This window comes from Streptopelia decaocto (assembly GCF_964273445.1).
Source record: "Streptopelia decaocto genome assembly, chromosome: 2".
NCBI classification, from domain to species: Eukaryota; Metazoa; Chordata; class Aves; order Columbiformes; family Columbidae; genus Streptopelia; species Streptopelia decaocto.
In genome coordinates, this window is record NC_138655.1 from 107,037,007 (window position 1) to 107,062,206 (window position 25,200).

A 25,200-nucleotide genomic window follows, 5' to 3' on the forward strand; every position below is an offset into this window, starting at 1 on the left:
TGTGTTAAATCTTCTGCCTTTGTCTCCTTCTCACACCACCATGAGCCACCTGACACTGCAAGTTTGGCTTGGGCCAAGTTTAGCTCACAGCTTTCCCCCTGTGAGGAAGGCAACCACCCTGTCAGGCACCATATGGCCTTTATGGCATTGACTTTATGCTGTGGAAGGAGGAGGCAGCTTAGGTGCAAGAGGTGCCCAATAATCCATTGCCACAGTGGGCATGAAGCCCTTCTGGGAAGGGCTATTTCTTGGTGTCCTGGTTTTGTTAAAAACAAGTTTCTCTTTTAGTGAATTTCCCTGTTAGCTAAAGTCTTTTTACTAACTGCAGTTTTCTGAAAAGCTAGATACATGTTTTGGTAGACATAGCAATGGAATGCAAGGTCACTTGATAACGATGCATCTCGTGAGATGTGCAAGCAGGAGGTAAACTGAAACTGACCAACTAAGTATTCCATCCCATTCACGTGATACTTCATATAAAAGTGGGAGATCATGAGGATCTCATCCCTTTTCCTTATGGCCGACTTTAGGAGAGGACCTTGCAAGTTGTCCCTGTGAACTGAGGCCTAGGGACTTCCGGGTGCCAGCCCTACATCTGCCAGAGCAGTTGCCAGGATTTTCAAGATTGGTTTTGTATATTTTGTATTATTTTCTCTATTTTTATTAGTAGCATTAGTAAAACATTTTTAATTTTTCCAACTCTCTTCTCTCAGTCCTTCTTTCCCTCCAAATTGCCTGTCCTGAGTGGGAAGGGGGGAGAGGGAGGGGATAACGGGGGAGAGGGGGTTAACAATACATCTGCCATGGTTTTATTGTCACCCTGCAATCAAATCTCGACACTTGGGCAGCGCAGTCAAGACCACCCTCTAGCCTGTGGTGGGCTGTCAGCAAGCATGTGTGGGACAGTGCTGAGGCATCGCCTTGTGCTGCTCTTCTCCTCTTCCAGGTCGCTCTGCAGACCAGGTGAGGATGCCTCTGCCCAGCCCCTTGTAGAACGGGCTTGTGTGCAAGTGCGGGTGGTGGGTGAGTCTGTTTTTTTTAAAGCTTGTCTCTGACTCATATTTGGTAAAGAAAAATCCTGTGCCCTTGTTGCTACACATAGCTTTACTGAATAAAAGGTAGGAAGGGGGAAAGGGAGGTTTAAGAGAGCAGTTAAACCCCACTCTCCCACAAAAATTAGCACCAGCTAGTATTTGCTTGTTACTTGGGAACTGCATGGTACTTCTGCCCAGACTGTGACTGGATCCTCTCCCTTGCTCACGTCACTTGATTTTTTTTTGGTTAGCTTTCCAGTGCTGCTGAGTTGTGTGCTTGAACATTTCTCCTGTAGCAAGAATTCTGAAAGCAAATGTGTCTAGAGCCTGTGAAGAGAAATCTTCACTTCCCCCTTCCCAGTTCTGGTTTAACAGCTAATGTCAACTAGATTGTAAGAATTCAGTTCTGTAAGCACCCTAAAATACTAAACTGTACACTCTGGTGCCACGCTTTTCCATCACCATCATTAGGCATCACTAGTGCTGCGTTTGGATCATGGTCTTCACAAATTTACACCCCTAAACAATTTTGCTCTGGCAACACAATAGGAAAATTCCCAGCTGTCTAATTAACTTCTGTTTTGCTAACCTACTCTTTCCAATCTTTTAGCTAATATAGTACAAATGATTGCCCCAATTCAGCGTTTAATCACAATTGCCTTGTCTACTTTGGCTTTCTAATTGAATAACTCAATTTACATTAGCAAACTATTATCTAATCAAAAAAACAAAACAAAACAAACAGTGATCCCTCTAATGATTTAGTGACCTGGTTCATCTAGTGCAGGGTAATCTGACAGATTTATGGCAGGGTTTAACAGCTTTGCAATTGATGCTGGGATGCTGCAACTGGAGCAGAGAGTTCAACCTATCACAGGAGCCCTTCCTGTTAGCTAAAACCCTTTCCTGGGTTTTATATCACTACTGGGTTTGAGAAGCTCCTGCCTCTTTGAGTTCTGGTGCTTGCTTGTGGTTTGGGTCAGTAAGAAGATTTATATACTGCTATGTCCCAGTATCTCTGCTTTTCTTGCTAACCAGAAACTCTTGCCTCTCCACTCTGGATGCCTACTTCTATCTTCTTTTTGTCTTTAAAATCTCTACCCTGTAATCATACATGTTGATTTCCATTACAGACGGAAGGTCCCTTAGAGGGAATGGAAGGAGCTTTTGTTTTGGCTTGAAAGTATGAAGGAATGGAAACCCAACCCTCACATTATCATTCGTTCCTATGGTTAACTATTCTCACTGAATTTCAATCTCACCTTTTGATTGAACTGGTTTGGCTTTTACCACTAAACTTAGTTCTTGCAATGCCTGTCCTCTCTTGGATTAAACACATCTTTATTTTCTAAGAACTACAGACATCACATTCGCTCCTTTTGTCCACTGTTGAGATCGCAGGTTCCTAGAACAATAATAATTTATTTACGATGATGCAGCTAAGAGCCATTGCTGGCTGTGTGAAGCTGGGGTATTTCTTTTTTCCCCACTTTGGGCTCATCTGCCTATGACTTCTGTCTGCTCTTTCCTCAGCTGATCACTCAGTGTCACAAAGTCCCTGGAAAGTCCACACAACACTGACAACTCCTTTTGGCACTTGGGCAGGATGTCAGGTGTGCGTGCCAAGGCAAGAGGTGGAGTTTTTCCTCTCATTACCCTCACTCTTTTCTATACCCTCCCTGGCACCCGCAAGCAGTCATGACTGAAGCTGCACTGTTCTGCTCTCCTTCAGGCTCATTTGACATCTGTACATAATGTTCAAAACTGGTGGTTGTCTTTCTTGGTCCTTCATACTGTCCTGGTGACAAATTCCAGAGGCCACAGGACCTGCTCAGCCAAGAAACCAGCTGGACTGCAGACAGCTGACACATGGCCAGGACGAAGCCCCAAGTGTGTCCCTACAGACATGATTTATAGGACAAAGCACAGCTAAGTATACTTGGAAGAAATGGCATGGAACATACGGGTCTTCATAAATGGGCTGAGTTGCAAAAGGTTGAATCTTTTCTTTGTAAATGGTGGGCTTTCAGGCACTGATCCAAAGTCCTCGGAAATCCATGGGAGCCCTTCCAGCGGAGCAGCAGGCACTTCCAGAAGAGAAGCTACTGACTATGACAGCTATTAGAAGGGGTGTGGTTAGTAGGTCGAGAGAGGTTCTCCTTCCCCTCTACTCTGCCCTGGTGAGACCACATCTGGAATATTGTGTCCAGTTCTGGGCCCCTCAGTTCAAGAAGGACAGGGAACTGCTGGAGAGAGTCCAGCATAGGGCAACAAAGATGATTAAGGGAGTGGAGCATCTGCCTTATGAGGAAAGGCTGAGGGAGCTGGGTCTCTTTAGTTTGGAGAAGAGGAGACTGAGGGGTGGCCTCATTAATGTTTATAAATATATAAAGGGTGAGCGTCACGAGGATGGAGCCAGGCTCTTCTTGGTGACGACCAATGGTAAGACAAGGGGCAATGGGTGCAAACTGGAACACAGGAGGTTCCACTTAAATATGAGAAGAAACTTCTCAGTGAGGGTAACAGAACACTGGAACAGGCTGCCCAGGGAGGTTGTGGAGTCTCCTACTCTGGAGACATCAAAATCCGCCTGGACACGTTCCTGTGTAACCTCATCTGGGTGTTCCTGCTCCGGCAGGGGGATTGGACTGGATGATCTTTCGAGGTCCCTTCCAATCCCTGACATTCTGTGATTCTGTGACAAGGGTGCAGAAGCACCATAGGAGCTGAGCCACTGGGGCTTCGAGATGAACGCTCCAGTGCTGATGGTTCCCTAGACAGACATCCCTGTTTCACTGGCTGATCATGCTAAATCAGTGGCCTGGCTGAACAGTGTACAAGATTCCCAGAGAATCATTAGTCAGAAGTATTCAATGCTTTTTACTCCCTTCCCTGTGCTTGTTATTTTGGGTTTATTGCAAATTGTTCTTTGCCAGCACTTGTGAGCACTTGCAAAACCAAGTGTATTTTTGGGGCTAGGTCATCTGAATTGCTCAGCAGTGCTTCTGTCCCTGACACGGTGAATTTGTAAACAAGCTCCAGGCAAGCATTAAGCCAAATATGAAACATCATGCAGGTGACTTTTATGTTGCTGTCAATAATTCAGTCACAATAACAACACTAAACTGCAGGCTGTTGGCAGAGGGAAGTTGTTAAGTTGATGGGAAGGTATGATTGAAACAGATCCATTGATACACTTCTATCTTCAGAAAATATGGTGCTACTTGCTTGCCTGGTCTGCCTTTGGTCCTGAACTACTAACCTCACAACCTAGTCAGCTCCTGATCCCAACCCCATTTAGCAGTGGAAGGTGTTGAGGTGTCCTGCTGCAATACATTTTAATGTTAATTTCACAAGCATTTCTGGAAGAAGATGATCCTTTGGCCATAATTCATCTCTATTCAGCTTCAATATTCACAAATCTTCAACTACATGGATTTGCTATATGAAGATTCTGATTGCTGGTACTTTTTCATCCTTATATCCACGAGACAAACGCAGGATTTATGCTTCACCAGTCCTGCCCATGTCCCTCAGTGATAAAAATCATCCCCATGAAACACAGGAGAGATGTTTAATGTGATTGAAAGCTAGGGAAGCAAACCTCAATATCCATTACTACATCCTATCATCTCTTCAGAGCCCAGTGTCACAGTGGGGAATGAAGAAAGATATAAGGCTGTTGAAGTATCTGGCTATAAAAATGATGAATGGCTTTCCTTGACTAAAGCAAGACTAGGATGTCAAATATGGATTCTTCTTTTAAAATCTATTTTGCCATCATTTAGTTTTGGTTATTTACTTTCACTTGTTTATTATTTTCTTCTGAGAACAGTCAAAATATAAACCTTAATTACCAGAAAGCTCTGAAATAAGCCTTTTAGAAAGGAGAAAATATCCCTTATTTCCTTTGGAAGATAAAAATCCACAAGACAGTCTGTTTAAACACATTCCAATGATAAGAAGTGCTTTTAATTCCACAAAAGATTGCTGTCAAAAGTAACTGCATTGACAGTAGCACCATTACCTCTCCAGCGCTGTAGCTACGAAGCCGCTGAAGATGTTGCCTGTGAGTCAGGTGATTCGGGAGACGACCATTCTGCAGAGGGATCCTGGGATCTATGAAAGTGGTAGCACGGCTGTTGTGGTCAACGAAGAAAGACTGAAACACACAGGAATGATTTTTTTTTTTGGTAAGAAGATTGCCCACACTGTGATGGAATTGCAGGATCATAAAGTGAAAACCACTGGCAATTGTGTGTCAGAAATACCCTGTTCAGGCACAGTCCATGGAAGATACCTGCAAACGACAGGACTTTCTTAGCTGAAGCTAGAATAGCTCTTGGAAAATACCTGAAGCTGCGTAGGTCATAATCAATGTGTAATGGCCATGAAGTACACAAGACAGAAGAGAATAAAAGTATCAAGGAACACAGCTTTAGCCTGCTTGGTGGTTCCAGAAGTCACTCAGCAAAGCTTCATTGGAGGCAGAGACACTAAGCCAAATTTTGCAGTCATAACAGGTCTAAACTTGCCTGAACTTTTTTCTAAGTGCAATGCTGCATTTGCTATGGCAAGATATTCCACAGAAGGGCAGAAGGTCATCACTATGCTTCCAAACATTTGTTCTCAAAACTTTTTTCTGCTTCTAAAATAACTCTGCTTGCTGCTTGTGTTGTTTAAACCAAACCTTCATTAATTTTGAGTCAAGTAGGAAGAAACCTTTAGTGGTCAAGGAGTCTGATGGGCTGTCTTAAAAAAGTGACAGGTTTTGTTGGTGCTCTTACCTTGCCCTGCTGGTCAGTTTTTATCTCCCAGCCCCGTGGAAGCTCCAGTCGGGTATCAGCAAACATGTTGATAAAATTTACCAGGTCTCTGTTGTGCTGATAGCGTTCAAAATTACGAGCATCTCTACGGATCTTCAGAATCATATGCTTCAAGCAGGTGCTGTTAGTGAAGACTCGATAGGCACTCTATGAGATGGAAAAGAGAAGTGAGGAAAATCAGTTCTGATGTCAAAAAAAACATTTTTGGTTATTTCATGGGACATATGCCCAGGGAACTGAAACAAATCCTGTTAGAGTCAAGAACCATCTCCATATCATTGTTTTGATCAACTCCTTCACACAAACACCTAGAAGTAAGAAATATAATCTGGAAAGTGAAACATCCCACACATCATGCACAATTAGCTTGTGCATAAACTTCCTTTCTAATGCACTCCAAAAAGATGGTCAGCTAAAGCACCACACTTTCAAGATGCATTGCTTTCATTGGCCAACAGAAACACTGCTTGTGGGATTAGATGATGCCAGAGAGATGCAAAGACAGCTGTGAACATGTATTTATGCTATAATTCAAATCCAGAGGCTTGAGATAAGATTCAGGAACTTAGGAGGACTGCAGTGCCGATGTCTACATCTAAGCTTGTTACCTGATTTATGGTCACTTTCTAGCCAGAGGATAGAAACAGACACTTTTAACTGTCTATTTTTGGAAGATATGAATCATTTCCTGGAACAGAATAGTTTTTCCTGCAATGGCTACAAAGCATGTCAGATGGAGATGTTTTCATGAGTCAGATGAACGCCACCCCTCAGGCAGCTGGTTGTATCTCACAATGGGCATTAAATATGCCTCTTAAAGGAACGTGCCCTGATACAGATCTGAGTGCTGATCTGGCTGCAGAATAGAGGCCAAAATTAACTATATTTGTTGCCACAGTGCACTCAATGACAGAGCACCACAAACTACACTTGTGGTGACAACACTTTTTTCTCATCCACAGGCTACTCTTGGGATCTTTTACTTCAGGGAAAAAGGCTCCTCAAGACAGGGTAGGAAACTTTACAAAAATCTGCAACCCTTCTCAGCATTTTGCTAGAGACAAAATGAGTACATTGGTTCTGCTGGTCAGGGCAAAGGATGTAGTTACTCACTAGAGCAATAAAGGATCACTGGAGGATTCGTGATTCCAGTGAAGTGAGCCCCAGTATGCACACCTGTCATCCATCCAGAGAATCTGACCCAACAGCTTTGCAGTCTCAATTTCTGTGTACTTCTAGTGTATTTTAATGACTATAATGCAATAAAACGTATTATCTTTATTATATAAGGATTTATTGTGGTGGTAGCGCTGAGAAGAGAATACTCCTTGCGGCACAGGGTCCCTAATTATGACAAGGGTTGGTAAATGTTATGAAATCACAGAGACATTATCTCTGCCCTGAAGATATGACCTGGTTATAACCCAGGAAACCTTCATGGTCACAAATTGCTAAGATCCCAGTCTACCCATGACAGAAGTTGTATTCTGATTTAAAGTGTGATTGAATGTGTGATCGATGACTTGGGTATCTCTTAGCTGCACTAGGGAAACAAAAAATGTAATGTAGCTTTAACCCTCCATGGAAATAAAATATTTGAAAAATGAGAGTCTTTCCCTTTTAATTTTAATGGCTGGATAATATTTTCCAATCCCAACTTCACTGGCATAATTAATAGCTTGAAATTTTAATAGGAGTTTGTGGTTAAGGTATTACAACCATGTTAAGCCAAAAGTTATGTGAGCCACTATTTCTGTACAAGTGGAATTTGTATGACCATTTGACAGATGTTTCAATAGATGACTCTGGCTCTCATATTAGAGAACTTTATAAGCTCAAACTGAAGGCCTTTCTTGGCTATTTTTTATTTCAGTGAGAAACAAAATTGGGGTTCAGTCTCTTGTGAGCTGTTTCTTATACCACTATGGATTCAGTTGCTCATTTTGCAAACAAGTATGCCAAACGTAAATGGTATTGGTCCCAGCTATAAATCATCATATATTACTCTGTCAATGGAAGAAATTATGAGCACTCCATGACCTAGTTCAGGCAATGTCAGATGAGTTAATATATCCCTTCCTCTGCAGGATCTCATGAGCAATAATCTCTGAAAGATGGAGTTGGACGGCTGGTTTCAAACTGCAAAGCGCCACAGCCAAAACCTGAGGTCTGTAGTTAGCTAAAGACCTGTGCTGAGGCAACTCCTGAAGTGTTTTAGTTTCCTTTCAAGAAGAAAGGTCATTCCTACCCAGAAACGGATGATTTTCCAAATATCCAGAAGTCACATGTAGATGTCCAGCAGAACTACAATCAAGGTATAGAAAACTAGGACTGCATCTGCTTGTGAGATTTCCCTATCTGCTTCCTCATGGCTGACCTATCATTACATTTTTTCCACTCCGCATCAGGTTGGCAAGACAAAATAGCTCCAGGGACACAAGTTAGTATTTCTTTGACTGCATTCTGCCCACCTGCTTCTTGTGAGTGCAAACTGCAGGAGTCAATAATTCTTCCCTCTATTAATAATTCCCTTCCCTCTATTTCCCTGAGACTTAGTGGTATCTGAATAAGATTTCTCAGGAACGTGGCTTGAAAGGCAACAAGCTCACTCCATGCAGCAGGAACAGAATCAACCAAGCCGAAACCAAGGTTCCTGCTTATTCTGGAAGTATAACATTCATGAGCTTTTGTTTACCAGGGAATTCTTTGTGTGAGACAGAAACCCAGCAAGAGTCTCCTTGGAGCAACCTGCCTGTGCTGTCCCCAACTCTGTCTGGTGATCAGAAAGGACAACTGAGCCCTGAGTCACACAATTCAAATTCACTGTGCATTCTCCCTGAAGGCCTGGGGTGCAGAGTTAGGATTCAGAAACCAGTAGTGTGAGAGAGTAAATCATAATTACTCACATAGTTTGCATGCAGCACGGTGAAGAACTCAGGATTGGTGATGAACTTCACAGCTGGAGACTGCAGCAACAAGGTGATTTTTTGAGAATTCACAGGAGAAAGCGAACCTTCCCTCCTAATCTCTGGACAACAACAAAAAAAAGCAGCAAAATCTCATTAACGTAGTGGCAAGTGCAGTCTCTTATTTAACCTTCACTGAATGCCTGCAAAAGTGATGGTATAAAAATGTCACCATCCTGCCCAATGCACCAAACTTCTTTGTGTTTCCAAGACAAGCCTGCTGGCGCATGGGTAGATGTTCTCCTTATGGTTAGTGATGCAGTGTTTATTGCAGCAGGTCAGGAGCTGGATGATTCTCTCTATGTTATAAAATTCTGTGTCATATCTACTACTGTCTCTAAATATCCATGTGACTACAAAAGGTTTTACCAGCTGATGGTTTGGTTCAGTACTGTCACACAGGTCCTGACTGGTTCCCTGCACTGCTGATTTTAGAGAGATCTGATTTCCCAATCCAGCCTGAGGGGTTCGCCAGCAAAAAGCATTTGGCAGCACAACTGGGTTAAGAAAACGCCCTGCTCAGTCACTCACATCCATGTTGGTACTGCGAAGCATTGCCCTTTGCTTGTAATTGCATTATTTTTGGCAAGTCCACGGTTTTGGGGACTTGTATAGTGAAGAAAACAAAACCAGACACAATGGGATTATTTTTAATCTGTGTCAATTCATGAAGCATAGAAGCAGAATCGAGCATTTGAGAACATAAATTCAGCAGACTGGGAACTCCTTCATCTTCTACAGCCACCAGAAAAATGTTTCTTACCACAGACTTACAGCTTGAGTTTGCACTTCTGTATTTGCAGTCCAAGGAAACTGGATGCAGACATCATCAACATGATAATCATAGATTCCCATCTTTTCTTATCAACTATTATTTCTTTTCTCCCTGCTAGATACACCACATTATTCTATCCACTTAAAACTGTAGACTGGATCCATTGCCAGAGTTAAATGGATTTATGATGGCTTAGAATCTCGATTTATGTGCCTAAATTGTATTCCTTCAGACATTTTTCATTTTAATTAAAAGGCAAATAGCAAATGTATCATAGTGCAAACTTTCTCTTATTCTAGTGTGGTTTGCATCACCTCTGATCTTTTAATTCTTGGCATTTTATAAAAATTGACTTTTTCCTCCCAAAAGCAAAGCAATTATTGATAGCAAAAACCATTTCCTCATAACTTGAAATGACATATGTCATACTCATTAGCTCTTTGGGATTAAAACAAAAAAGTGAATGTCACATAATAAACTGACCTAAATACTTACTGGTAGCAATTTCTATTAAATTACTATTTTATTATGTAAGCTATGATAGTAAATGATTATATGTATTACAAGGAATAGCTAGATTAGTTATAATTTAAATACTAATAATAGAATGTGTACCTCATTTCCATTTCAGCTACTAACAGAACTGAACTATAGGTTCCCCCTATAATATCCAGTGTAGGTGCAAGGCTCCCATAAATTGCAATACAAAAGACTGTAAAGAAATTTTGAATAACAAACACTAAACATCTTAGGTCAAAATTGATTTTCAGTCTAAAACCACCTACTGGATCAGGAAAATAAACAGGCAAACTTAAGTATTTTTCTTTTTATAAAACAAACAAACAAGAGGTTCACTGTTTCTCTGTGTAATTCTTCCTATTCAACATGGAACATTAAGAAAATTCAAGCAGACATTGTGTTGGTTCTTTCCTTTGCCAGTGCTCTTTACAGTGGGATGGCAAAAGGATGCCAAGAAGTCAGATTTACTTCCAGTAGACCACATAGAGCACAAAGTTAGATGGAGGTGAGAATGATCCAACGGAAGAGAACTGGCCATTCATTTTGGTGATGTAAGTTCTCAAACAAAGCAGACAGTAATTTCTGCGTGTCCACAAATTGTATAGTGGGCACTAGTCTGATTCATGATGTTTTTTACCTGAAATAAATGCTTAGGCTACGGTTTCACAAATGTTTTTAGAAATATGAGTATGACTACCACCAAAAAGAGCAGAAGAGTTCCCTGCCTATCCGACCCTGCCCTGGGTACACATTCTCCTCTTCTTTGTAGAGATACTCATTCTTGTCTGGTCATCCAGTGACCCAGATGAAAGAACCAATCTGGCTGTAAAACAAGAGTAAGTACAAGAAACTAGGTTATCTATCAGAAAGATGAGTTTTCTGCTCTGGTATGGGGTGTTGTCACATGTATTAGTGATGAGCTAAAGGACAGCTGTGCCTCCTTCAGTGGCAGCCCACACTTAGATCAGCTCATAGCTATCACAAAACTGCAGCTTTAAAAACACAAGTATTTAATCCTCAATGCCAGGATCACCACAGGTGTGACCATATGGGCAAATGTGGCAACATAGAAGCAACACCCAGAGAGAATAAACTGCAATGACTCAAGATCAAAATCACACTGCACTAAAAATATGACATTGTTGTTTTTGCAGCTACTAAGCTGAATAAAAAACAGACGCTTTTTCCGTGTTAATTTCAAATAGCCCTTTACTAATGTAAAAATGCTTTGTCTGTCTTAGTAGTTGTTAAAAAAGAACTGAGGCGCATGGTATCTAGCCTTGAGTTTTTAGCTTGTGGTCTGAAACCTGTAGCTTCAAGTCTAAACCTCTTATATTTTACTTAGCTTTGCAACTCAGTATAGTAAAGTTCCAGTCTCCTAGAGAAGTGCAGATATCCCCAGAACTGAATGCCATCACTGAGCAGCACTGAACATGCCACTCAATAGGTTTTTTTCCCCATACCTGAGCTTGTCTGGGAAGGCTCTGCCTCAGAATCACTTCCTCCTCCAGTGGGAACTCTCTCCACCCTGTTGTTTACTACCGCATCATCTTCAGTCCGCTCTGTTGCAATAGTTCGCTGGATATTTTGGTACCTACATACATTTAGAGAAAGGAACAACATACTTTACTTAATAGAACAGCTTTCTGGTGCTTTCTACCTTAACAAGCAGCACTGGTTTTGAATTATTTCAATACTTCTGTATTCAGCACATGACAGAGTAAGAGCATGCTCGACTCCTTCAGCTCATGCAGCTACTCACACTTGGGCAAACCATTACTCCATAAATATGGCATTTTCCACTGACTAACAAATAGTTACAGGAGCACTCAAAGGTTGAATTTACACAGGTATTTAGGCTACAGGTTGCTGCTGAGCTTCCCCTTAAAAGATCGGAATGTCTGGAACCTGAAAGTACTGGTGTATCATAATTCTTCCTCTCATTTAGTCTTAAGGTAGCATAACCAATGCAGTAAGGATCAGTCCTGTGAAGCATCGAGTACGCTTCAGTCTTCTTTATTACATTATTGGATGCACATGCTCAACCCTAAAAAGGTAAAGGCTATTAAGAGTGTTCACAAAATGTTTATTACAATACTGCCTGCCCAGCACTTGGGAACAGTTCCATTTTGGTAGGCAATTTGGAATGTAAACTAGTAGGCAGTGTGACCTCAAAGAGCTACAGTCTTATTGATATGACAGACACAGAAAAGTAGAATAGGATGTAACACATGAGCTGAGCGAAGAGTGTGAGAATGCAAGTGTTACGTTCATTTCTGGAAATCAGTGGGATGGGCATTTAGCTTGGGTGGTGACTAGTTGGAGAACAAGGAAGAGAAAACAGAGTAGATCAAACAGTGAGGAAGATGATGGAAGATAATTCTGAATAAAAATCTGCAAATACCTTAAAAAATATAATGTAATTTCCACACCGATCATGGAACTAATTGCCACACTAGTTGATACCAATGGGATGATCCCAATCCTAAATAATTTACCAGATCAGGAACAAAGTACACACCTGGCTGTGGGAATAACCTGGAGTGTTTTGAATTCACACTACACAAAACAAACTTTAGTTAACTTTTTCACTCACGTAGACAGATGAAAGAGACATTAAGATTTCTTTGGTTCTACTGGAAAGCTATGAATACAAGTCTTACATATTGAACAAGAAAATATATTTGATATACAGAGAGAGAAATAAAACAGAAGGCATGCAGAGGAAGAGAAAGAAAGAAGCAGAAAGAGAAAGCAAAGGAAAGAAAATAGGCTCTCTTAATTATTTTAATTAGGTTTTACTCCACCCAAATATTTTTAATCCTTATTTCTGGATTGCATTTCTGTATGTATGTATATAAACCAGGATGGCTTTACTGCTTGCATTTAATCTGATCCAGCATTGTTTGTCTCTCATTTTCCTGACTTAGACTCTTTTCTCTCTCCTCAGCTCAAGTTCTGACTTGCAAATTGTACTTACTATCTCTCTCTTTATTTGTTAATACACACTTTATCCCAAATTAGAAGTTAGTCAGAAGTTAATTCCTCAAAAGTGACACAGGTTTATTAAAGGCAAGCAGTTAGGATTTGATCTCTCAACAGACAGCATTTCCAGTAGCCCACTGCAACCCAATCTTGGGCAGAAGGGCTGGAGATAATGAAGAAAAAAAAAGTTTTAATAGTTTTAATAACTTTCACAGTACTACGTGTGTCCTCCAGTACTCAAGAGTCATTAGAAGCCACACATAGTGCATATGTTGACAGCCTTATAAACAGTAGCTTCAGAAGGGTTTTTTTTAAGTTGTTTCATTTTGTTTTTTAAACTGGGGGTTTTGTGTTTAAGTAAACATTCATCTTTACAAGCAATTTGTGATAGCAGGTTTCACAACAGCATGGATTTACTGCAGTTTTAAACCCTCTGCTTTAGACCCACACTTTGTATTTTTATTCACTTGACTGCAGGCAATTGAATGAACTTTCCATTCCAGTACTGGAGAAATTTTACAACACCCACATGCAACAGAAAGGGGGGGAAAAAAAAGCACTTTGTATAATCAAGGGATATATATAAGCACACATATAAAAAAAACCTTGTAGCTTCAATTTAACTAGATGGTAGAAAATCCCTACTGGCAAACCTTAAAGAGTAACACTAGTTGTATGCCAACAAAAGGCTACACTTTTCTTTTGGGTCTCAATACCATAAAATCATCTTATATAAATACCAGAAAATGCCAAAGTAATTGGAGAAAACACTGAAGTGCAAAAGTTACGGGAATGCCTCTGGAAATTTCAGTCTCCTTTTAAAATGATTAGTCAAAGAACTGGAGGTTTAGAAATACCACACTGTGGTTGTCTTAACTATTACAGTTATAATTTCTTCTGTTACTTATTATCCTTTAAATCAGTGCAAAGACAGGTCTGGACACACAAATGGTGCAAAGGATTTTTCCAACAGAGCTTGAAAACAAGGGGCTGTTATCTGCTTCACCAACAGTAAGCAAATCAGGTAGTGCTGTAGAAAACATGCAATAGTCTTTAAAATGAGAAGTATAGATATATCTTTGGAGTTTGCCCAACACCTGAATTCCGGTTTTGCATCCTCTATATCCTCAAGTGGCTAGTACAGCTGATGGGAAGCTCAGAGCAGAGAAGGAAAGCAGGACTAGGCTCAATCACAGCTATGTGGTTTTTTCATCTGCTTTTGTTATGTTTGTTTCTTTTTTTTCCTTCCCCAAGCTGAATTTCCAAAGCTTTGTGGTTTTGGCTGGACTGGAAATACCAGGTTTCCTTGTAATATTTTGGTCTCTCCATTCCCTTCCAACAAATGAAACCAGGAAGCCAAAAAGTGAGTAGATTGGTTTAAAAAGAAAAGTCGCCAAGTTTTTTCTAACTGCTAAGTGATTTTGAGTCCAAATTTTGTATGAGGTTAGAGCAAAAGTTCAGGCTGCTGCTAATACTATCAGCAAGGCCTATATTTGCTGTTGCCTCACCTAAAATGATTCTCAGGTGTGCTGGCTGAAGAACATATCAAATAATGGAGTTTGAAATACAACAAAACAGTATTTCTAAAATGAGTGCTTAAAACAAAACCCAATCCTCCTCAGTGTTGATAATAACCATTTATGAAAAATTGTTTTCATCACAATCCTGAAATCTGGAGACATGGAATATTTGAAATTAGCTTTAGAGAAACAGTAATATAAACATTATATCAGCCAGGTTAAAAGTAGAGAAACAACTTGCCACTGGACAACTGCTCAGAGATTCAGTACAAATCTCCTTCACTAGAATATCAGGAAATGTTCCCAAACTTGGCAACAATAGGAGACCTCTGTATTCAATTCCTCCACTCAACAGAGGTCTTCGGCAGTGAGAATCATCAGCTTTTTTCCTCTGTCCCAAGAAGCCATGATAGTTCATGTTTATTAAGTTGCAAAGTGCTTGGTCTCCAACGGGACTCGGGTAAGGAGAGAGATGCCACTGCTGAAAACCCTCTATACTTCTCGCTTTGCAATTGGAGATGTGAATACCGAAAACAGAGAGATTCAAAGAATGTCAGCCCTTATTAACTGTCAGTTCCCAAGACAAATGAGTGGTAATCAAGTCATCACCAGGAAAGCCAGGCAGTCTACATGAAAACATGGAATAACAACGTCTGAAGCAAGGGAGTCACAAAGACAATGCCTACCCTTCAGATAGCTGGTTTAACAACTATGCTGCATTAAACTAACAGAATGGTAAATTCCTATGCAGACTCTCACAAGCACTTATTTATTTCCTGTTAGTGCCGAACTTACATGAGTTCAGTCTCAAAAAATAATTTTAAAAGAGCTGATGTATGTCCACAACAGAGCTTTCCGCTTTTTGTAGCAGACAATTTGCTTAAGTGGCAACCAAATAGTCTGAGCTTTGACATGGCCCAAATCACTCTTAAAGACAAATGCTAAATGGCAGAGCAGTCATGTAAATCCTTTGAAATAAATCTACAGTAAATATTTACTTTCTTCAGGTTGTTTTTTTTTTAAGCTATAAGGAAAACAAATACTGAGCAGGTCTTTCACCTCTGCAAGATATAATGCAAGTTATGAAATGCTATCCAAAAGTTTGGTGAAGAAAGGAGAAATTCTTCAAGACTGTGTTGATGGTGTCAACTTATGTTGCAGAACAACCACTTTAAGAACGCTGGTTTGCTCTCCACAGGTTATATTAACTTTCTAGTTGTCATCATTCAGGGCTCAGTTCTCTTTACACACAGTAACTCCCGAACCATTCCACACTCTGAAAAGAGTACTTTGAAACTCTGCATCCTTCTCTCAGCTGCAGATCTTTCTCTTAGCACAGAAAAAAGGACCACAAAACTTTTGTGGCATTTTATATGCTACGATTGAATATAATTTCAGATTTGCTTGTCTTTTTCTAGCAACCATATAATTACAGTAAGTGGGGAATAAAAAAAACCAACCTCTTCTGAAGTAAAAAGGGAGGATCTTTGGCCAACTTTCTATTTTTTCTCTTTTTAGTCCAAAAAGAAAGCATGAGAAGGAAATGATACACAAATCTATGTGTGGACTAGTCAAACAAAGGGAAAGAGCGCACCCTGTTAAAGAGGTATCTCAGACAGCTTAGAATGAACTGACAGATTTACAGGGCCCAATGCAACAGTGAGCAGACCTGTCTGTATCTAGAAATGTGTACAGTCCTATTAGAGCAGTGCTCTGCCCTGGAAAAAGAGACAGACCTTTCAACAGGCCTTGAGTAGAAATGCCACACTGATATGGCAACACTATTTCAATAGCAGTCAGCTCAGAAACCTCTGCAGCATAGCAGCACTAGATGCTGACCCATCAATACTGCTCTTACAGTAAATAGCAAAAGTGACTCCATCTTTTGGAATAATACTCCCTTCTCTTCTGGGAGTCATTTAAAAAAAAAGTTTTCCAAAAGCTTCTTGCTGTTTGAAATGTTTTGCAATATCTTTCACTCAACAGCGCTTCCCATGTGGGCAAGATTTTGGGCACCGGACACACACAGCAGGCACACCAGCAGGCTGACAGACATAAGTAGCAGGGACAGGAATGTGTACATTGGACTCTGACAAGGAGGAAAGATAAATCCTTAGGAAGCCAAAGCGATGCACCAAGGAAGAAAGGAAGCCACTGGGGCAGTGTGGAAAAAGGGGAATATAGGTGCAAGTGCTCACCGCCGGTTCAGCTGCTCCATTTGCTGGATGGAGCCCGACCTGTGGATCCCATCTGGTGTTGCTGCGGCTGTGGGGCGCTGCCACGTGGTGGTTCGGTTGACGTGATCAACGTAGAATACCCTCCCATGGCTGTCTATCCGAGCTTCCCAATCTAGGGTTGGAAAAAAAGGAAGGGGTGATGCTGTCAGTGTGATGCCTTCCAGAAAACCTAAGTGTGGGAGATACACATACACGCACATACATATACACAGACGGAGTATATACACACAGGAGATACTATATATAAAGTCTACATGCATGCAATATATATTATGTGTATGTATTTGAAGGATACCTTCAACCGTGTATATATACTATGTGCTTGTCTATATATATATGTATATGCCGTATATGCATATACATGAACTTTTCACACACAGCACATAGCCTATGGAATTCACTACCATAGACTATGAAAAGAAGTGACATAGTGGCTACATTTTTTAAAGGGCTGGATAATTTTTCAATTAGTAATACTAGTTGGCTGGATTCATTGCAGGTCAGGGTAGCCACATAGAACCAATCCTCAGTAGAAATGGATTACATCTGAGCTTATATGGCAAACCCCATGTTTTCTCTTTTATTATGTTTCAGAACAAACGCTTCATTTCTCACTTTTTTTTTATATGGTGGCTTCAAATGATATCATAGAGCAATTAAAGGCTCCCCTGAAAACTGATCGCTGTTTGGTTGGACATATCCTTAGAAATCTCTCTAAACAGATTAGTGTTATAAATCTAGAGCTTTGATGAGTGCCAACCAGATTGAAAATGTTTGCAGCATAATATTGAGGCTTCCATCATTATTGTTTCCTACTAATGTTTAAGTTGTCCTGTGATCGAAAACTGAAGGTTATTTGGCATATGATGGCTTGTGGAAAATGGTAATGTTAATAAAAAAAGTGTTTGTAACGGGAGAAACTCAGAAGTGAGTTAGCTAGCAAAGCCACATACCAAATTCATTGGAATGTATGGAGTAGTGATATAAATTAGGCTTGCTAGATTCATATTTCTACATGATGCATCAGCTGATGACATATCTATGTAAATATATGCACATACTTTCTACGTGTTTATATACAAGCCTCACATTCACACACGAAATCAGATATTGTGATTACCTTTGGGGATGAACACTTCCTCTTATTCCCATACTCTTACTATGATACCCTCCTCCCTGATGAGTCCATTCCTTCTTCTATGGCTTTCTATGATCAAATTCAGGATCAGCTGGATTTCATACTTCAGGAGAGTAGGACTGAAGCTGTACCTCTTCCTGCTGTCTGGAAACCTATCCTTCACGACCAGTTCCCATGCCCTGAATGCTAACCCTGGCTAAACTCAGTTCCCACACGTGGGCTGCTCCCAGCCAAGTGTGGGCCATCTTAAGTCTATGGCTGGCTGGCTGTCCCTGACGTGTTAATCCCACAAACCATAAAAGATGGATACTGGGAGTCCTTAGAGAAATTTTCTGTAAGGCTCCAAACCCACAAGACCCTCGTGCACCTGTGTTTTTTCTTTCAAAGCTGCCTGTAAGTACCTCAGTCCTTATTGATGCAAAACTTGTAGTCACACCACAGGTACACATACGGTGTCTCTCACTGTGAACATCACTATATAATTTTAAGTAGAGGACTCTCTCTTCCTCCCACCAGGTAAAGTTTCCCAAGAATGTTGTAGCTGTTCCAAGAACAAGATCACAGCTTTGTGAAAACAATGTCTAAAACATAAGACAGTGAAAACCAGCACATCAAGTGTAACAGATGAACACTGAAGGAAATCAGACTGACACATGAGGAAGGCTGATGGCCAGAGCCTTGCTGAGCACGCTGTCACTGGTAGTAGGTGTACCTCCATGGGTGGGGAATGGTCCTTCTGGAGCCATATATTATCTGCAATAACCTCAAGGAAATAATCTTGCCCAGATCAAAGGTGACATGATGTACCTTAACATCACTAAGATCTTCCTCTTCCTTGCTGTTGTATGGCAAAGGACAAATCCTAGCTCTCACCCCATACTGTTGTAGTATACATGTAACAAGCTGAGAATAATAAGGGTTGATGGATAATTAGAAACTTGTAAACAATGCTGTAGATCCACACTCTAGGCAGCCTACAGAAGACACTACCTGGTCATATTGCTCTGAAGCCTGCTGATGGACACTTAGTAAGAATAATACTACTCGATTACACAGTCAAACAGGGATTCTCATAATCCAGCCCTGTGCTCTACTGGCTCTAGAGGTTATGTTGCTGTGTCTCTAATTAAATGCATCTGGGAGTTCCTAAGCTCCTAAGCCTAATACTTAGAAATCTAGGAGCAACAAAACTTGTCCAGAGCTTGGAGGTCACAGCAAAAACATCAGGTCAGGATCATGTGGACAGGATTACAACTTCAGGAAGGCTATCTCTGTTGGTTATACCAGATATCCAGCAGCAGCACCTACAGACATGAACTACACCTATCTGTGAGCACTACTTTATTCATTGCTTTATGGGTATATACACGTGAAACCATACACTGACATTTGCACTGGCATGCTAAAATATTAGGAACTCTGTGCGATGTGGTTTTTGAGAAACCTGCCGCAGTACTTCTCCTTGCAACAGCATTTCCAATCAGCTGAATAACTCTTCTTTTTGTCACCCAGGAAGGCTGTCAGAGGGTGACAGATGCTGATACTTTTGTTGTACACAGGTGGCAGGTGCAATTTTTGCCTTCCCACAAGACAACCTGTAAGTCACACAAGTCACTGAAGCTGCATATGACACCAGATTTGTGGACAGGTGGATGGATACCTGCACAGAGAGAGGAACAGGCTGACAGGTGAACTGACAGGCAGAACTCTGCTTCTGAAATGTGCTCAAGTTCCTTCATGTTACTTCAGGGCATAGGTGATCTAGGAAGTGGCCAAATCCCCTCAGGGTCTTTTGTTGTTTTTTTCAGGCAAAATAAGACTGTGACTACAACAGAGATTAACCTCCATCTAACCTTCACACTAAGAGCTTGCTGGAGCACAGGTTGGGGACAGGACAGGTTCTGTTCTCTAGTGATCGTCCTCCATCAGCCGAGTTATACTTCACAGCAGCCTCTGAAACTGCTCTGATTTATACCAGAAGACACAACTTTTTCTGGCAGGACCAGAGTTCTGGTGGGACCAAGTAAATATGCTTTCCCTTTCCAAGCTCAGCCACACCTTCGGCAAAGAGCAGCTCTGAATTGGGCACACGCATTTGTCTTAGCTTCGGTTCTGTAGGGTTTCCAGCAGTATTAACAAACACACGCATAATAAGGGGTGACTATTAACACTATCATGAGGCCATAAAAACTCTGCAGATCTTCTGTCAGTTGCGTATAGGCCTTCATATTCAGACTGGTCGTTTATAACATTCCTACATAGATAATTAATCTGCTCTACCTTTTCTAAATAAAACTGTCCAAAAGGGAATTTTCTTCCTGAGACCAGCTGTTGTGGGGTTACGATGAAACAAAGTTATTCAGAAAAATATTCACAAGAGAAAGAAGATTGTCCAAAAGATTCTCCATCACCAAAGTAAAACCAGTCAGCACTGAACTTGCAGCAGTGGCAAATTATCTTTAACTCTACTTATGGAGTAGCTAATGCTGCATGTGAGAAGTAAGCCAGGTTTAATTATATAACTCAGGTTTAAAGTATAAAGTTCCCGCATTTCATGGGATTGAAGAACTGTTTTTCTAGGATTAAGAGGCATTTAAGGCACTGAGATAGGGAGACTAAATGCTAAAAGAGGAAATATTTCTGGATTAAGGCTATGGTTTTCATTTCTAAGTTACCTTAAGACTTCATGTAGAGTTTTTGGAAATGAGCTTCCTAGGTGATATTACCCAATTCAACTTTTTCCTCCCCAAAATAACTATTCCTATTAAGATCAATATAGTTAAGCTCACAGTGTCAGCCTTTATTGTAAAAATTATGTTATATGGAAATTCTAAAATAAAATCCCACAAATGGATATCACTTCTGTACTGTATCATCCCACATTGCATTTCATGTCCTTAAACTCTGTTGTGAAAGCACCTGTGAAAAACAATAGTAGAAATACTTGCCTTTTCGGGACAATTAAAAGAAAGAGGAAAAAAGTATTAAATTGGTGATGGAAGAATACGGAACAGATTCACAGTATGTTTTGTTTACCTGAGTTGGTGTCAGTGTCCTATCATTAAGTCATCTAATGGGGAATGTGCCCTGTTCACAAAGTGTTGAGGTAAGAGTGGGAGGAAGAGAAGTATTTGTCTGTTACAGAGGTAACCATTCCCATTTCATCTTTCACTGGCAAGCCACACTGGGACTCCAATAAGAATTCATTGGGCTAAAGGCATTTGAATCATTCACGCTACTGCGCAGCTGATGCCAGCATCGGGGCTATTTTTGGCTTAGGGAATACTGACAGTATGGTTGGTAAACGAGGAATTATTTGTGGAGGGCACCACAGGCCAAATAAGTGTGCTCCCTCCTTGGGCTTTGAAAAAAATAAGAGTGCTTTGTTTACACGCCTGGTTGTTTCTCTGAGGCACTGCACATTTTAGGTGTTAAATCATGTGCTGAAGTTGACGGGGATCAGCAGCGCGTTGCAGAGCACACAGTGCGCTCTGCTGGGCACTTAACGCCAATGCAAAAAGCAGGATAGTCCTCCAGGAATATACAAGGGAAAGGCTACAGAGAAGAGTGAGAACATCTCCAGCTGTTGATCCGCTGGTAAAAATCCCATATTTTCAGCCTGCTAACCGATCATGTTACTTATGACCTCCTCGTTTTTATCCAATGCAATGGCAGACACCATTACAGTCCACAATGAACATAAAATTTACCGATTATCAAATCCAAAGACAGCACATTCTACGTGAGTTGCCTATTTTCAGCTTCTGCTGGTTTTGCTCAGATTTGGACTTGTCTGTCCTAGGACCATCCTGACTGCGAAAAGTTTCCCACTGGACCTGCAGGCAGAGCTGACAGACCACAGGGACTGCCATCCCAAACCATCTTTGAAGTTGGTTATGGAAAGCCTGGAGACAAGCATTACAGAAAAATCAGAGTACTTTGCTGATACACCATCCAGAAAGCTTTACAGTGAGGCTTTTGGAACACCTGACAGACACCCACTCATTCCAGTCTAAACACACTGACTGGAAACAGGGAAATGTTATTTTCATTTCATAGCAGCTAAGAAGGAAGAGGGACCAAGGCAAAGGGAAGGTTATGGAGCTTGTTCAAAATAACATGACGACAACTGAAGGCAGGATCAAATAGGGGAAACAAAAGGGCATATTGCTTGGGTTCTGGAGATGCATATACAGAACAGATGGGGTTAATTGGAAAGACATACTGACCTCTACACTGTTTGAGTTAACAGGAAAAGCTGAAAAATGCAATAAGTTAAAAAACTAAAGCTTACTTGGCGGAAGAGGCTCATCGATAGTTGGGTAGTGATGATGGTCAGGCCTCAGAGAAGGAAGCTGGCTGACTGGCTGAGAATTATGGAGTAAAGGACAATCACCTATGGACAAGATATTCAAGACATTGACAGTCATTCACTGTTTTCACAATGTGGTTCAAAAAATGTGCTACTGTAAAACAAGTGATTATTTTTAAAATAGGTAGCCTGGTGTATTAGCAGATCTGGTTATTCCTATTTTCGGGCACTATGTTAATAACAACTCATATGCCAAAGAATTATTAAAATAATGCAGTCAAGGCTCTGAGCTCAGGTTTGAGTCAATGCTAAACTATTATGGGCCAGATTCTGGACTCATAGACACACAAGTGTAAGCGAGAGAAGAATCAGGCTTGATCTCTGAGAAATACTGTGCATGTACAACCAAACTCAAGCTTCTGCAGAAATTGGCAGGAACACGCAAAATCCTGGTTCCAACTTTTAATTCATCCCATCAGCGGAATATGAGGCTAAAAGCTGCCCTGGATCTTTCTCTGCTTTTCCAAAAGATCAATGGCTGCGTAAGTGGACCAGAGTGGCAGGATTTTGCAGTCTCTGCAAAGCAGAAGATCATCCCCTTCTATAGGTCTTTTTCAAAATTCAAGGAGTCCATCTTGGGTGGAAGGAGGGAGAATGAGAGAAGGACCAGAAACAGGTAGGAGACAGGTGGTAGAAGAGGACAAAAGATAGTGAGATATAGTCAGGATCTGAGATAAAGAAGGAAGACCTGAGATACAGAAGAGGGAAAGAAGAAGAGAGACACAGAGTAGACAGTGCGGAGGAAGTTTTTAAACACTAACATTGTATATATGTCTATGTATCCAAATATGAAACAAAAGGAACCTAAGCAAATGTCCAAACTCACGTTCTGTTAAAAGGAATAAGTAGCTTGAGATCCAGTTAATGTTTATAGAATCCTTTATGAAATTAAGAACTTATGACAGAGATGAAAAAGCATTCCTTATCTTAGACTTTACTGCGAAAATAAGGAACCTGCACATTAAAACTTCAGGGGTTCCAGAATTAAGATTCCTTCTTGGCCTGTCCTTAAAACCTTAGAAACCAGGACTGTTTATCCTACTAATGGACACATTTCCATATTGTGCGGTAACAGCTCTTCTCTATAACCTCCAGCTCCAGGTGGGCCTGTTAATACAGATACAACCTGAATTCCATAAATATAACATCTACGTGCATCGGAAAGATGCAGTTTAGAGGAAAAGAAATATATATATATTTAGCGTTTGCAACATCACCAGAAAATTACACAAAGATACTTCAAAATTAAAAATCATACCATTCAGCTAAGCCAAACTCACTGTGTGCTGGCTGGCTTAGCTGTCCTTAATGTCAGAATCTTAACAGCCTGAGAATGAACACTTTATATAAAGAGAAACAACCAACGGCTACAAGACAGAAGCCAATTTTGTAGAAAACTGTAAAAAAATCTCACACCATCCAGAAGTGAGAAAAATCACTTAGATGAAAACACTCCCTCTTCTAGGTGCTCTGATGATACTGTATGGCCTGTTAAATGTCTTCATTAAACCACTTGTGTATGGGCGTATCTCATAGTTGGATCTGCTGCATGTTTTGAACAGACAGCAGAGTTATGTAAGTTATTGCTCAGTGCTAAAAGTCCACCCCCTAGCCCTTCAAAACTGTGCTGTTACTACAGGTGTTGCAGCACCAAGTCCCAGATCATCCATCTTTTTTTCTTTACTTACCTCACCACAATTGACTCTCCCCTAGTCAAGATAGTTATCCCAAGCCAGCAGAAGCATGGTAGTGCAAGTCACCTGGAGTGGATGGAGGTGACCACATCTGCTGTATTTGTAACAGCTGCCACGTCACGATGCAACATGCACGTTTACTGAAGCACCCCGGTGATATCAAAGAGTGCTAAGAGCTGGGCTGCCCTTCAGACATACGCCCTCTCAGCTAATCAAAGCCAAGCCACCATGAACACGGCAGTGCCCTTTGAGGGTCAAGGGGCACAGTCTTGGAGCTGTACTGAATCCATACGCAGAAGACACCCTTTCCCCCCACAGCCCACCTCAGAAGTGCACACAGTGCAAAATAACCATCAAATCTGTAAGCATGGTCTCACACACACACATGCTCGTGCCTCCATAGGTGTATAATTGTACATAAATGCTGATCATACACAAAGACCCTTGCCTGTAAGGGAGGAAATTGTGGGTTTCTATACCTCTGTGTACTTCTGATAATTTAATTCCTTGGGCTAGATTCTGCTCTGTAGACCAAATAATTGCTGAGGCTCAGCTGTCCAGAAAGTCTTTAAACAGTCCAGTGTGTAAAGCCACCCTTACACCTTCCTTTCTGCTCTGACAGCGTTTGTGGTAGTGAGAAGGTGAGGGTAAATAAATTTGGAATAGAGAAGGAAAAGGTAGAAGGATGCTTTGATTGGGGTTTTCCCAGTGATCCCCAAATATTTTACGCTTTTGGTGCCATTTTAGTTTGGTGTCACTTACAGTGGGAGACAAATGACTCAGGATTTGGAAATACAAAGACTACCTCTTGCATTTGGGAATGCAAAGACTACATCTTCACCTCACTGCATACTCCTTAGCTTCTGCTAAAGCTTTTACTTCTTCAGCTGGAGAAAAATTATACACTAGCTGAAGATGAGTGACCAAACCCACCCTTCATGTAACTCCATATGACATAAAATGAGCTACCAAAGGGAGGAATTTAATGTAACACTTTGGAGGGATTGGGAAAAACAGTACCTAAATTACAAAGACAAAATATTTCTTAAGTATGTTTTTCTCTAGAGAAGGATACGGAGATGAGAATTTTGTTCAGTATGGTTCAATTTTCAAAGAATCTAAGAAAAAAAAATC

The 25,200-nt window shown here is 40.8% G+C and overlaps 1 protein-coding gene across 1 annotated transcript in view; it reads right to left on the reverse strand.

Moving 5' to 3' along the window:
* Positions 1-25,200, reverse strand: part of HECW1 (HECT, C2 and WW domain containing E3 ubiquitin protein ligase 1) — a gene marked incomplete at its 5' end in the record, with an annotated part of 197,544 nt that overhangs the window by 46,916 nt on the left and 125,428 nt on the right. The window contains 6 exons of the mRNA XM_082044587.1: positions 5,062-5,196; positions 5,822-6,007; positions 8,767-8,888; positions 11,584-11,714; positions 16,824-16,974; positions 22,295-22,396. Of these exons, the coding sequence (XP_081900713.1) occupies positions 5,062-5,196; positions 5,822-6,007; positions 8,767-8,888; positions 11,584-11,714; positions 16,824-16,974; positions 22,295-22,396 (827 nt within the window). The remainder of the gene's footprint in view (positions 1-5,061; positions 5,197-5,821; positions 6,008-8,766; positions 8,889-11,583; positions 11,715-16,823; positions 16,975-22,294; positions 22,397-25,200) is intronic.